This window comes from Pezoporus wallicus, unplaced genomic scaffold (genome assembly GCF_028554395.1).
Source record: "Pezoporus wallicus isolate ANWC-B61680 ecotype Strahan unplaced genomic scaffold, APGP_CSIRO_Pwel_v1 contig_7902, whole genome shotgun sequence".
Taxonomy (NCBI): Eukaryota; Metazoa; Chordata; class Aves; order Psittaciformes; family Psittacidae; genus Pezoporus; species Pezoporus wallicus.
Window position 1 is genome coordinate 99,423 of NW_026641084.1, and position 15,255 is coordinate 114,677.

Genomic DNA, 15,255 nt, shown 5'->3' on the forward strand with positions numbered 1-15,255 from the left:
TCTGCGCTGGGCATGTGGGACTCAGCCCTGCTGTTGAACTGAGATATATGGCTCTTTTCTTTGCTCAGTTTTTATGTGGCCCTGCTGCATGATTCTTCAGCTGCCTTTCTTTGGTAGAAATGAGACCCAGAAGGTGTTAGGCGTTAGCAGCAGAGAAGCTGAAGTCTTGCTTTGTGACCCTATTAGATGAGCCTAAATGGCCAGAAGCAGCCTAATGAGGTACACTGGCAGAGTAACTGCAGCAGCATGGAGCATCTCTAGGTACAAACTTCACTGAAGCAGTGAGAAATTTGCTCAGAAGATAAATCCTACCTGGATCAGGCAATGCTGCAGCCCTTTTAGCTCAGTCTCTGCCTCAAGTGAGGGGTAACTGTGTTGTGAATATCCGAAAACATGGGGCTAAGTAACTACCATCAGGAAAGGGCCACTGTTCACTGAATTGCCTTTCAGTGGGTAAGAGAAATAGTGTGGTACAGACAGCATAAGCAGTTTGTGTCAGGATTGCAAGATAGCATGCCAGTATTAGCAAGAATGGCCTTGGTGGCTCAGGAGGCCTCTGCCTGCCCCTGTGCCTGATACCTGACCTCCTGCAGACAGAAAGCTGTATTTGTAAGCAAGACTTTTACTGGTGGGGCAGGCTCACGCTCTGGGTACATGTGCTGTGGTGTGTAAATCATGTTTGTGTGCATTTTGAGGCCTAAAAGGCAGCTGTTCCTCTGCTGTGCCTTACTTGTTTCCCAGTCTCAGTCAGGGCTATAGGCCCTTTACCTAGGTCAATGCCACCTCCTTTATTTCCCTCTTGGGTGTACTAGTCTTGCACCATTTTCTAAGCACTGCGTTTTGATCCAGGGTCTTGGGTCTGGGCTATTGCTGTGCTGACAGAGGCAAGTGTCTGTAACCTACACCCTGCCACTGCCCGTAGCATCCTGATTGATAACACTGGACCAGAACTAGCTTTTTGGCACCTGAGATTTGATTTAAACAGTGCTGCATTTCTGTAGCAGACTGCAGGGATGTTCTGGATGTGTTTCTTAGGGTTGAAGTGTGCGGGCTGATAGCAGAGGGAGGAGGAGGATGTCCTGGCCCTTCTGTCAGTGGAACATTGAGTCTGCAGCCAAGTGGCAACTACAACATGCTGTTAACACTCGGACAGTAGCTCTAGTGGGGCCGGTTTCTCCTCAGCACAGCAAGTCCATGCTAGGCAGTGGTGCATTTAGGACAGAGAGGTGCCTCTATCTTTCCCACTGCATAGTGCTCTCACATATATGTAGGGTTTCACTCCATCCTGGCCCTGAATATTGCCCTACTTGCTGCTGCTGAGCTGTCCATAGGCAGTAGGTAGGGTCTGCAGCTTTGAGAAGTTTTTCTTATGGAGAGCCATGGGCTGTGTCCCCAGATGGACAGATCCCTTGTCTGGCATGTGTTAACTAAGCCCAGGAAATCCACTTCACACTGACAGCTCTGAGGATGGACTCCTACCTGATCCAAGTGAACGGCCATGATGATCATGGAGACCACGCTATGCTGGATGTTCATCTCAAGACCAATGGGAACACCATACCTCTGGGGAAGGCGAAGGGCCGGAAGCCAAGATGGGCTGTCAGGGCTTCTGAAATGTCAAAGAAGACCTTCAATCCTGTCCGAGCCATCGTAGACAGCATGAAGGTGGAGCCCAACCCAAAGAAAGCCATGATCTCCTTGTCCTTAGGTGAGCATAGTGCTGTGGCTAAAGCCACCGGGCAGTGGGGTCCGCTGTGTGGCTGGCAGACTGGAGGGCTCTGAAGCACAAAGCTTGTGCCAACAGCCAGAGGCAGGCCAGACAACCACACAGCTCTGCCTGTCACACATCAGTGAGAACTTCACTGTTTTTCAATCCTGAAAAGGAGACCCAACGGTGTTCGGAAACCTCCCCACAAACAATGAGGTCACACGGGCTGTGAAGGAGGTTTTGGACTCGGGACGTTGCAATGGTTACGCTCCATCTGTTGGTAAGTTGACAGAGCTCTTCCTGCGAGAGTGGAACGAAAGCGTGTGCCAGCTCCCTTCCCACAGCAGGTACCTGGGGCCCACAGACACCTTTCCAGTGGCACCCCGCAGCTGCCCTCTCCAATAGTTCCATGCACACGTGTGCCCCAGATGCACCCGAGGGCCCATCCGTGCGTGGTCTGTCTGAGGCACAGAGCCTCCTGCAGAGGCTGTGTTTGCCCCCACTGCCATTAGGGCAGGCAGAGTTCCAGGCACACAGAAGGGCTCGGGGTTGCAGCTACGTTCCTTTCTGAGCTGGCACCACCACACAACGTGAGCCCTGTTTGCACACAGCGCAAAGAGCACCTCAGAGCATAGCTCACGGGACGCTCTGGTGGCAGGGAGGCTGCCCCTGTGCCATCCATCCATCACTGGGCGCGGAAGGCCATGCAACAGCCCTCGGCCTCCCGCTGGCTCAGAGCAGCTCCGTGGCTCCCCTCCACCCTGCTCCTGTCAGCTCTGTGCCAGGGATGTGCTGGCGGCAGAGCCTGCCCCTGCCCGGCTGCGTCCCTGCCTGTCCCAGCCGGGGCTGCGCTGCCCTCAGCCTGGGGCAGGACGGTCTCTGCCACCGTGGGGCAGCGTCACCAACGAGCGTGTTTCCGCGGCTGTGAGCCTTGCTCCAGCCATGGGAAGGAGATGGTTTGTTAAAAGCTGCCTCCCGTGCTCGGCTCCTCTCTCCCCAGGATACCAGTCCTGCCGGGAAGCCGTGGCTGCGTTCTATACCTGCCCAGAGGCACCGCTGGAGGCCCAGGTACCAAAGCCTAGCCCACGGCCTTACCCCACAGCACCCTCCTGCTCCCATCCCTGCCCTGAGCCCTTTTCCACGCTCCCCAGGAGGAGCTGAGCTTCCCGTCTGTTGGGGGTTTCCTGCTCTCAGACAGGACTTGTCCTTTCGGCTGAGCAGCTTTCTGCTGGCACAGCCTGGGCACCGCATCACCGGGCACTTCGGATGGCCGTGCTTTATGCTGACCCCCGTGCTCTTTGCAGGATGTCATCCTAACAAGCGGCTGCAGCCAGGCCATAGAGCTCGCCTTGGCAGTGCTGGCCAACCCAGGCCAGAACATCCTGGTGCCACGGCCCGGCTTCTCGCTCTACAAGACTTTGGCGTTGTCTATGGGGATTGAGGTCAAACTCTACAACCTCTTGGTAAGTGATGGCAAGCCTGCAAAGGGCAGCCCTGACATTTCTGCCTCTCGGAAATACCCTGGCGCTGTCTGGGAATTGAGTGAAGATGCCATGCTCAACCCTGGGCACCCTGTCCCACCTCTCCTCATGTGGCAAGTCCAGTTCCTCAGCTGTTGCCTCCATTTCTCTTCACTTCATTAGCCAGAGAAGGCCTGGGAAATTGATTTGAAGCAGCTGGAGTCTCTGGTGGATGAGAAGACCGCTTGCCTCATTGTGAACAACCCGTCGAACCCCTGTGGCTCTGTTTTCAGCAAGAGACACCTCCAGAAGATCCTGGCAGGTGAGTCCGCCTGTGCACATGTGGACATGATTGCCTATCTCTCAGTCACTGCAGCATCATGGCTAAAGGGCTTTGATTCTCAGTTCAGGACTGACTCCAACTCAGGAAGCAGGCCTTGTTCAGTGTGAAAGTGTTGCTTTATCCGGGCAAGAACATGCAGAGTGTGTGTCTTGCTCTTCCTTAAATGCTCTGTGTGGCTTGGATTGCTCATTTCTCCACTCTGGCTCCACAGTGGGAGCATGTTCATAGGGAGCACTATGCTTCCCAAGCCCTGGCCTGTTGATGGGAGGCTGTGCTGCCTGCTCCCACAGGCAAGAGCAGAACTAGGCTTAGCCCTCACAGGGATATCCAGTGCCTTGGCTGTCAGGATACACTGTCTGTGGGAGGAAGACAGCGACCCTCTGCCATGGGACGGAGCTTCCCTCAGAGCTCAGTCAGCCCTGCAGCAAAGGGCAAGCGTGCTCCCATGGAGGATGCAGGGTGGCCAGGCTGAATGCCCTCTCTCCCACAGTGGCATCAAGACAGTGCGTGCCCATCCTTGCTGATGAGATCTATGGAGACATGGTGAGTGTCTGGTGCAGTCCTTGCACCCCCATGCTGCCTGTCCTTTCTGATGCACTGCCCTGTGGCTGGCAGCCAGGTCTCCAGAGGTGAGTGAAAACTCCCCTCTACGGTGCCTGGGTCCATGCCTGGAGCTCCCAGTCCTCTGATGCACAGTCATGAGGGTATCCCTCATGTCCAGCTCCTTTCCTTTTCCCAAATGGCTCACTTTCATGTAAGTGCACTTAACTATGTTCATACCTCAAAGCTGTGAGCTTTTACCATCATTTTCCCATTGCTTCCCTGCCTACCTGCTTGCTGTGCCTCATGCACACCCCTCTGCTCTCACAGAGAGAGGCAGGGACAGCCCTAATGCAACCTCCCATCACAGGTGTTTGATGACTGCAAATTTGAACCCATTGCAACCCTCAGCACCAATGTGCCAATCTTGTCCTGTGGTGGCTTGGCAAAGCGGTGGCTTGTCCCTGGCTGGCGCATGGGCTGGATCCTAATTCATGACAGGAGAGACATCTTTGGTAATGAGGTGAGAACTGCAGAGTGTTGCTGTCACTGCACCAGACCTGCAGTGTCTTCAGTGTGTGGATCACCAGGGCTTGAATTGGTGCAGGCATGTACTACTCTTACATGGGTGTCACCCAATTGTTTACATGCTTTTCTGCACCTCTCAGCTTCTCATGTCCATCTGCTCCCAAACATGGCCTTCTACTCACAGCTAAGCTGTAACACACTCTTTGTCTCTGCTGCTACTTCGTCGTTTTTGTGTCTTTCTAATTCCTTCTTTTCTCAAATAGCTTCAGTTTCCACTGGAAGTATTCCATGTATATTGCATCCAGCACATGGAGTCCCTCTATGGTCTCTATGTGCTCTTATATGGTTTGTCTTCAAAGTAAGAACAAAGCACCTGGCAGTACTGCCAATGCTTTATCCGCTTCTTTGTTCAGCTGTGTTCTAACAACCATCTGCTGCAGTGACCTTTCCACCTAGAGGGCTTTCTGCAGAGGAAGAGGGAGAAGAGAGGACCAACTGAGTGAGCAGAAGAGCTTGTTCCTACCTGGCTTTGAAAGTATGGATTGTGGGCCCAAACCTAAGGGTATTTGGACCAGCTCTGGCTTCATTTGTATTAGCGTTATTCCAGCCTGGTTTGAGTCTGATTGGAAAGCTCTGAAGGTTGTCTCTGTTTGCATTAGAATCTGCAACTCTGGAACAGAGAACGACACTGTAAATCCTCTGCAAATACCCAGCATATAGTCAAGCAGACGTTCGGTAGTACTCTGTATGCTCACTGAAAGGAGGGGTGTGAGCAGCTGCAGCAATACAGAAAAAGTTGCCCCTTTCCTTCACCAAAGCGCTGTCTGAGCTGTGAATATCACCATGTTTTTTCAGATCAGAGATGGACTTGTAAGACTGAGTCAAAGGATCCTAGGACCCTGTACACTTGTCCAAGGAGCACTGGAACGTATCTTGCACCGAACACCCTCTGAGTTCTACCACAACACCCTCAGCATCCTCAAGGTAATTGTGCTGTAACAGGCCAGCCCAGTTTGTTCATGGATTGTTTGGAGGGAGTCATGTCCCTCGAGCTCATTATCCCTCCCCATGCCACTTCAAGGTGCTGTTTTGCTGTGACTAGGGGCGCCCAACAAATCAAATTCCATGGTTAATTGGGGCAGAAATACTGCTGCAATAAGTTTTAGGCATCCCAGCCCTGCAGCTGGTGACCCAGGGTGGGTGGAAGCCTGGCACTGGCTTGCTGAGCTCAGCGCAGTCATACCTCTTGCACTCAAGGCCATGATCACCCATGCTGTTTGCACTTGTGCTCCCTTTATTTGCAGTGGGCAAACCTGTTTATAGTCCTGGTCCAGAGCTTGGCTTCTATTCGCCAAGCTGCTTCCTGGAATTTCTCCTGTTTTGAAATTTCTCCTTTCTGCTTTTCAGTCCAATGCTGACCTTTGTTATGCTGCCTTATCTGCTATCCCTGGCCTCCGTCCTGTCCGGCCCGCTGGAGCCATGTACCTCATGGTAAGCAAGGAGGGTGACATGCCATTTCCACATCATCAGCACTCACACTAAGTCTTATTTCCAATCCTTGTCAGTGCTTTCAGATTGGTCCTTAGCACCAGGTCTCCATTACCATGCATTTTCACACTGCCCTCTGCAGTAGATGTGTCCCTTGGTCACTTTAGATGGCTGGACTATGTTCTTCACTTCTCACATAGTAGAAGCTAGTGCACTTCTCTCACTTGCTCCTGCACAAAACTCAATGACTTGTACTTTGCAAGACAATATTGTTTTACTCGGATTTGAAGCTAGCTGGCAATGGGAAGCCCCCACACCACAAGTCAGATTATCGTATGTCCGGTTAAAGATGGATTCTTCTTCCCACCACCACATCTGTCTTCTGCCTATGCTGTTGCCTCTTTCTCAGCCTTATATTCTAGAGGGCCCACATCATGAGCAAAACTGAGGGCAGACAGCTGCACTTGACTGGGAAGTTGCTGGGTCATGTGGGTGAGCGGGGACACTGGTTTGGTGCCCTTGATTGTCATGTTACATCACTCTGCTGCAGGTTGAGATTGAGATGGAGCATTTCCCTGAATTTGAAAACGATGTGGAGTTCACGGAGCGCCTCATCTCAGAGCAGTCTGTGTTCTGCTTGCCAGCCACGGTGAGCCTAACGCTGAGAGCCCAGGGAGCTGTGGGGCCAAAGCATGGGCAGGGAAGCAATAAAGGTTTGCAGCCCTCAGCTATGGGGCCCGGATGGGAGTTGTGTGTGCAGTGTCCATGGTCTGCAATGGTGCGTTTGTGCTGGTTGTGAACTCCAAGTGCTGTGTGTAGGGATGGGCCTGGGTACTGGCAGCCTCTGTCTCACCAGTAGCCCTCAGGCTGTCAGGATCTTCTCAGCTTCAGGCTTCCTCTGTATTTCTCAAGCTGGCAGAGAACACTATGCTCCTGAACCCTATGTACCCCCCCACCTTACTGCTCCCTAATTGGACTGGGGCTGCTCCCACCTATGCTCCTTTCTTTGCTGTTTTCAGTCCTGTGCCCCTGCAGGCTGAGAACACCTGTCCCAGTGCCCACTTCCTTCCAGCTCCCCTTCTTGTGCTGAATATGGATAGGTCCTTGGGTACTCTCCAGCCCTCTCCTTCCCTAGCTCCTTCCAGCCCATTCTCGGGGTCCTGCATAGTCCAAAGGACTCTGTATGGCCTGTCACCCTTGCAGCATCATGTCTACACAGATAAAGATGGGAATACGCATGGAACAAAAAAATCCCAAAACAAACCCCCCAAAAACCCAACCAACCAAAACAAAAATAAACCAAAAAAAGAAAAAACCAAAACAACCAACCCCCCAAAATACCCCTAACCTAAGGGAGCAATAGGCCAGCCCTGCTGTCCAACACTGACCATTTTCCCTTGCTGACACAGTATGTCGCCTCAAGTCAGGGCTCTAAAACTATAGCACTGTCCCAGGTGATGTGCCAGCTTCATCCTTTCTCATTTCAGTGCTTTGAGTACCCAAACTTCTTCCGTGTGGTGATCACCGTGCCTGAGGAGATGATCTTGGAGGCCTGCAGTCGCATTCAGGAGTTCTGTGAGATGCACTACCAGGGTGCTGAGGGGGCCCAGGATCTGGAGTGTGACAAATAGCCCCAGCTCCCCTCCTGCCTCTGCCAGGCTCAACCTTGTTTTAGGCAGCAGCCGGGGAGGCAGGGCTGCTTCCAGCCAGCCCCACATGCCCCTGCCTGCAACAGCCACTGTCCTGTTGCTTCACTTTGTGCTCCTCAGACCCTTCAGCACTCTGGGAAGAAGCAACCACTTCTCTCTGCTCCTTCACTGCAGCTTGCATACCCTCTGGCACCCGGTGCCTTTGGTCAATACATCCACTGCGTTTGCCTCTGTGCTGGTCTGTGCTGCCTGTGAGCCAACTGCAGGCAGAGGCCCATGGCTGCTCCTGTGCCATGGCCCTGCGAGGCCAGTGTGCTTGGCTGCGCTTCCCTGGGGAGGACAAGAGAAGAGCACCCATCTCTAACTTACCCATGTCAACCTTCGGAAGCCAGAGCTCTTTATACTGAGCCCTTTGTGCGACAAAGGGAGTAAGTTATTGTGACTTTTTTTATTAATAAACAGTCTGACGCACCAGCCCCTGCACTGTGCTCCTGTTGTGCTGGGTCTGGGGGAGCACCCTTGCTTGCCCCTGGTGCTGCGGTGCCCAGGCCCACCTCTGGGGTGGAGGGCATGCTCAGCCCCTCAAAGGCACCCACCAGGCCTGAGGGCAGGATGGCCCTCGAGCCTGGCACAGGGGCTGGCTGCTCCTGCCCACTGGTGCCAGAGGCTTGCTGCGACAGCTGGGCCCCTCTCCACGGAGCCAGCTGTGCTGGATGCTGGTGCCTGAGTGTTCAGGGCCAGGACAGCTAGGCATTTCCTCCTGCAGGGGTGAATCACTGGCTGGCACGCCATAAAATGCTCCTACACTACAGAGTGCTTGTGATGTGCCAGCAGTGCCAGCATTTAGTCCCTTCAAACCTTGTCTGTGCTTGGCCTCCACCCTCCATTAACTCTAGTTTTAGCAGAGCTGTTTTGTACTGTTTTTTAATAGTACAAAAAGGCTTGTGGTACTCCTTGGAATTGCAAATACATGCACAGAGCCCATGTTTCTCAATTGGATATTTCAACCGATTGCCAAACACATCAGCTCCATAAAGTAATAAGGAACTGGTGGCTTAGTGTCCGTTCATCCCATGGAAACAGGAGGAGTGCCTGTGCAGTCAAGAGATGCCAGTGCCCACCTGGCAACCTGTCCTGGTGAGCTGCTCAGGGGGCTGGGAAGCTCCCTCTGAAACTTGTTGAGGGGTGACAGGCAGAGTGCAGCCTGCCACCTACAGCTCTGTTCACCTGGCCTCCTGCAGAATTGAGATCCATGGGTCAACTCTGCCTTCCCAATGATCGGAACAGTGAGCTAGCTCCAGACTGCACACTGCCAGACCTCCTGCCAGCCTCTGTAGACATCTCATTGCCTTCTCTTCTCCTGCCCAGGACAAGGTCTTGGTACCAGGTCTCCATCAGAGCAGAGGTACCTATATGAGAAAGATAACAGCGTATGGAAAGGTCATTGACACATCAGCTGAGTGTCCATACTACATCCTTTCCCTTCAAAGGGAGCAATCCCAGAACAAAAAGAGAGAAGCTAGGGCTATGGGTGAATGGTAGACATCTTCAGAGATTTTGTGCCATTAGATCTCCAAACAGAGCCAAATAACCCAAGCTGTTTATGACAAAACATTGACAAATACAAAGTAGGGTGGTGTGTGAAACATCTGTGGAGGAAGACCTTTACAGCATGATGTTGTTGCATTGTTATGATGTTTTGCATCTACTACAGCTGTTAAGTTTCATCTGTCTCCTTGAACTCTTCTCCATGTACCTTGGGTTCTGTGACTTCAATTCCCATCACTAATGAACAGATGCTGTTTTTAGAGAAAACTGCTCCTTTCGGGCTCCTCCCTCTTCATAGGATCACAGAATCACCCAGCTTGGAAAAGACCTTTGAGACCATCAAGTCCAACTGCTGTCCCAGGACTGCCAATTCCACCACTAAACCACGTCATTAACATTATAATGTCCAAGTCATAACATCAGCCATGGAGCCCTTTCAAAGTGCACTCAGAGATGTCTGTTGACATGCAAATATTCTGCAATGATTAACACCACTCCATTTCTTCTTAGCCCAGCAGCCTTTGGCCAAGGACACTGAGAACCAGATAAGCAGGCATAAGCATAGCTCATAAATCTCAAAATATTTAGATTTCTCAGAGCCACATCCTCTATTGCCATGATTTGCAAACACAACACTGCCTTTTGACCACACCTAGGTTTTTCTCTACTGCAATAGCAAACTAGCATTAAACCACAAATGTGCTGGTAAAAGCTTCCAGACATTATACTCACTGATGCTATATGTCATAGTGTGGGTGTCACATAGAGCACCCTGCCAGCCACACAAACTAGCCTAAGCCGGCATTTAGAGGTGCTTTGTTTTAAAGAAAGCCCCTTCATCACTGAAACCATGGAAGAAGCCCAGACACGGGTCTGGAGCTGCTCTTCCTCAAATGCTCAGACAAGGTCTGAAGGGCTTTGACAGATCTCCCTCAGTGCCTTTTTGGCTGATTGTGGGAAAATAACAGAATATTGCTGGGGAAGGTTTCCTTTAATCTGTGGATGTGTGGTTGTTCCTGTGTCCTGCCTGCGCTGGCTCACACACAGACCCACAGCCATACTCCCTGTCTAGCTGGGGAGCATCAGCTGTGCCCCCTGGAGCAGGCTTGCAGGGTGAACCTGCTCTTCTCTGCATGGGACTGGCCATATTGAGGAGGGTGACGTACTCAGACACGGGGACCTGGGCAATGTGGCAGCCTCGTGCCTGGTGCTTGGGAAAGGAAGGAACTTCTCAGCTCACATCCAACCCTCAGTGTCCAAAGTCCCCGCAGCAGGGCCCAGCCCAGCAGCACAAACGGGCACTGCAGGCAGGTTTGGCCAAACCACCCCTGCCAGCAAGGGAGGTCATCGGCTCCCCAGTGCCCCAGGAACCTGGGTGCAGACCAGCACAGCCCAGGAGGGCACAGGGAGGATGTGGCTGCCCTGAGCGCACCCAGAACTGTTCAGCCAGGACCTGGGGAAGTATGGTCCATCCTCGGGGCACTCAGGTGAGGCCCACACATGGCTGGGCAGTGGGACGGTGATGAGGCCTCAGGGGATGGTGCCTGAGCAAAGCTTCTTTGTACATGAAAGCTGCTGTATAACCTCATCTTTCCAGGGGGCACAGGCCTGTTAGAGGTCAGATGAGCTGCTCTATTCTGGAGGCATTACCCGTGAGGCTGGAGGACAGAAATGCTTGGCACATGGCACAGCTATGTTTCCACAGGAGAACAAGTGGCTAGGGAGAGACTGTGCAAGAGGAGGCAGCAGGAGTGTTCTGGGAGACAATACCTGCTGGGAGGGACGGGGAGGGATATTGCAAACCAGACTGTGAGAGGGCAGAGGAGCTCTGGAGGAGAAGAAAGGCTCAGAGCAGGCAAAGCCTTGCTACTGACAGGGCAGCCACAAAGGACAGAGCCTCATCAGGCTTCCAGCAGCTGGTAGGCACCTAAAAGCTGGCTGGCTAAGCTTAACAACTGGTCAGAAGAAGGTTGGGGTTGTATCTTCTATACTGGCCTTCAGCCTGGGATCCCAGCAGTGGGGAAGGCTTCTGAGGGGCAGAATCCCTGGATCTTTCTTATGTTTTGGCTGTCTGGCATGGGCTCTCACAGTGCTGAGAGCACAGACCTACATGACCCCTTTGCTTTGTCATGTATTGTGTTCCCTTAGCTTAGTTGACTTGGGTCAGTGATCCGTGAAGCCTTGCCAGAGCAAACAGTTACTGTCAATAGGTCTGAATGACATTTCCTGGTGCTAGCATAGGGTCTTCTGCACTCTAGTGCATGGTGTGGACTATGCAAGTTTCAGCTCTGCTTACTGCTGTTGTTTCTCTCAACTCTAGACTAGCTATTCAGTGCATTATGCTTCAGTGCATGTGCTGATTTCTGGCCTCAGACTGTAAAGAAGGCAGAGGCTGACCAGTGAAATTAATTCAAAAGCTGAATAAATAAATTTATTTTCTTACCATTTTCTTCTTTTCTGTTATGTGTGGTAAAGTATCATGAGACCTCTCTTGCAGGCCTATATGCACAGGGCTCCAAGCTTCTTTCTTTATCTCCTGTTTTCCCATTCCACCACCACTTGAGATATTAGAGTACTATAGTATAATGAAGTCAATAAATGAGTGTTGCCACTGCATTATTTTTTAAGACATGGGAACAAGATCCAGCAAGGCTCTTCCTGGGTTATGGATCCCTACTTTCTGCTATAGAACAGACAGCTCTAGGGCAGAGTGCAGCCATGGTCAAATACCTTTTTATGTCATTCCATAAAAAAATTGAAAAGGCAGATAAACAACAGTAAAATCAGTTAGTGCATGGGTTGGTAGTAAGGAGAAAATAGTGATATTAAGAAAACTATCTATCCCAGTTGAAACCAGGACAGGGTAACTAAGCTCTTTTGTAAAAGAATTACTTACAGAGATGTTTCAACTGCAAGCAGATTAAAGAAGGGAGGGAGCTGCCTGCCATCCTTTCCCTGGCCTACTGCAACTTTGGGTCCTCCAGTGCCAACTCAGACAAGTCTATTTATCTCAAACCGCTTCTAAATCAAAATACAACTTTAAAACTTACCTTCAATACAAAAGAAAGGCCATAGCAACATGAGTGGAGGACCTCATCAGCCTGCCCTTGGAGAGATGTCTCATATAGGACATCATATTTGCCTCGTTTTTCCTTGTTCTGGAAGCCACATGGGGGTCAAGATCCGCGTTGGCTTGGGAGGAACTTGCTCTGGCTGGAATTTAGCACAGATACTGCACCAATGCATTCTGGTGCTTGCCTGACTTCTGTGTTTCCTTTCCATCATCTATAAATGATGATTTGTGAAGCAACTAGAGTGACTGTATACAACATCCTTGCCAAACAAGCTCTTTCCAAAAGCCAGAGTTCTGCTTTGTTGCCTTCATCCCCAGAAAAGTGATGAGCAATTGACACATGGACTTCCTTTTTTTTTTGAAGATTTCTGTCAAGTTTCTTTTCTGCAAGGAGCAGGGTTCTCCTTGTGCATTCCAAACCACAGATATGCAGAAATACTCAAAATCCAGTGACCAGTACAAGAGATCATGCATGGCTCTTGTGTGAGCAGCCACATGGAAGCTTTCTGTCACACTCAATCTTGCAGAGCCATGAACTTCCATCTTTCCTCTACAGCTTTAGTGTTGCCAGCTAGAAAACACCTGAACTCTGTCTCCTTTGAATGGGAGATCTCTTTCTGTGGCAAGCATTTACCAGTGCGCAGTGATCACACTGACTCTTATGGCAGCTCCCCGATGTCATACCTTTGGGATGCAGGAAATGTGAGCCATCCCACCTAACAACTCTTTCAGGTGTACTGTGACACTAGGATCTAACTCATCCCTCTAAATAAATATTAAAAAACACAAGTGAGACACTTGCAGTCTCCTAAATCAGCCTTTCTGCCAGGAAGGCAAGAAAAACTGGCAGCATATCAGTCCTTGTGTTTGAGAATCTAAACGGTTTTTATAAGGTACAAGTTGTGATCTCGGCCAGACAGGACGTTGCAAGATAGAACTTCCTTTCAGCGTTTAGAAGAGAATGCCCTTCTTATCTCTGCCTGGAATCCTGTCAGTGAATAAACATTGCTGCCACCAAAGGAAGGTGCTCCTAAGGGCAGTGCCCATGAGACAAATGAGTTGATATATGGAAGAAGAGGAGAAAGATGCAAAATGTACAAAGGCCTTTTGTCAATCTGAGTCCCCTTGTATGTTGTACAGGGCTGTAATCTATCTTGCATGACGGCTCCAGGGTTGATATTTCTCTGGCTTAGCCATACAGGCTCCTTTTGCAAATCAGAGACAGAATCTCCTGCAGCATGACTCCCAGGAGCTGCTTCAGATACCAGCGTGGTACACGACGAGTTGTGTTCTGCAGGGCATAAAAGAGCAGATGCTAAAATCCTCTATAGTTCAAAGACTGTGAATAGGAACAAATGACTCATTGTCTCTCTTGATTAAAAAATGGTGGTATTACCAAATGCAGTTTTTATATGCCAGGTTCAGAACAGAGGGAAGTAGTTCCCACAGCATGCAGCTGGACATATTCTGGTTGCCAGAACAACAGGCATCTGCTGATGCCAGAAGTATCTGTGAGTTCAAAACATGAATGGACAAGTGATTAGTAAAAATCTAGGTGTTATAAATGCAGGCAATCTTGATCTCAACTGATTTTAAACAGCTTCAGTGCAGATATCTACTCACAAACATCAAAGACCCTCCTTGTCACCGCCAACAGAAAGAACCAGGAACTTCTAGGGCATCCCTTCCTAGTTTATTTTGAACACCTACATTCAGAACGGTCATTCATGTACTCCAAACCCTGCTGCAGACTAGGAGAGCACCTAGGAGGAAATGTGCTGGCTGTTCTCTTCCCATCTGTTCTTGATGATGGCAGAAGATAGGGCATGGGGTTAGTCAAACCTTTCAGCTGAGCTGGTTCCACTGTTCCAGGTGTGCCTGTTTCTCTCATCAGACTACCAAAGACGTACCTTTAGGGAGGGAGTCTTCTCCAGTCACAGCACAGAGGAGTTACTTCTAGTCCATACCTCTGACATTAATTCTATGACCCTACTGCCATTACTGCTGCAGTGGGTCAGGTGTGCTGTGTGTACATGTCATTGCATATGAATCATGAACCATGATATGAACCATGGAATGGTTTGGTTGGAAGGTTCCCTAAAGCTCATCCAGCTCCAACCCCTGCCATGAGCAGGGACACCTTCCACTAGAGCAGCTTGCTCCAAGCCCCTGTGTCCAACCTGGCCTTGAACACTGCCAGGGATGGGGCAGCCACAGCTTCTCTGGGCACCCTGTGCCAGCGCCTCAGCACCCTCACAGGGAAGAGCTTCTGCCTAAGAGCTCATCTCAGTCTCCCCTCAGGCAGGTTCAAGCCATTCCCCTTGGCCTGTCCCTACATCCCTTGTCCCAAGCCCTTCTCCAGCTTTCCTGCAGCCCCTTCAGGCACTGGAACTGCTCTCAGGTCTCCCCTTCAGGAGCCTTCTCTTCCCCAGGCTGCTCTCTCAGCCTGGCTCCAGAGCAGAGCTGCTCCAGCCCTCGCAGCATCTCTGTGGCCTCCTCTGCTCTCGCTCCAACAACTCCACATCCCTCTTGTGCTGCTGCCCCAGAGCTGGATCAGGGCTGCAGGGGCGTTCTCCCCATAGCGCAGCAGAGGGGCAGGATCCCCTCCTGAGCTGCTGCTCATGCTCTGGGGGTGCAGCCCAGCACATGGCAGGGTTCTGGGCTCAAGCACACATTGAAGCCGGGTCATGGGGAGCTTCTCATTGACCAAGTCTTTCTCCTCAGGGCTGCTCTCAATCCATTCTCTGCACAGCTTGTATTTGTGCTTGAGATTGCCCCAAATGCTTCTGCTTTGCTTCATAAACCTTATGAGTCAGACATAAAGGGAGAATTATGTTCATTTTTCAGGAGCCAGAGGATTCCTTCTCCACTTTCCACAATGGTCTCAGGAAACGCACTGTGCCCTCCCAAGCCTTAAC

At 51.0% G+C, this 15,255-nt stretch overlaps 1 protein-coding gene across 2 annotated transcripts; it reads left to right on the top strand.

Annotated features, from left to right (window-relative positions):
- Window positions 1-1,436: 1,436 nt before the first annotated feature.
- Window positions 1,437-8,191, top strand: TAT (tyrosine aminotransferase). 2 transcript variants are annotated; one of them, XM_057421951.1, is made up of 11 exons: window positions 1,438-1,708; window positions 1,884-1,988; window positions 2,709-2,776; window positions 3,013-3,171; window positions 3,352-3,490; window positions 4,002-4,054; window positions 4,422-4,574; window positions 5,435-5,563; window positions 5,987-6,070; window positions 6,618-6,716; window positions 7,555-8,191. In XM_057421951.1, the coding sequence occupies exons 1-11, from the start codon at window positions 1,468-1,470 to the stop codon at window positions 7,696-7,698; spliced, it is 1,374 nt and encodes a 457-aa protein (XP_057277934.1). In that variant the 5' UTR covers window positions 1,438-1,467; the 3' UTR covers window positions 7,699-8,191. The 2 variants fall into 2 exon arrangements, with proteins under 2 accessions (XP_057277935.1, XP_057277934.1); XM_057421952.1 differs by lacking the exon at window positions 4,422-4,574 and having other exon boundaries at window positions 1,437-1,708.
- Window positions 8,192-15,255: the final 7,064 nt, after the last annotated feature.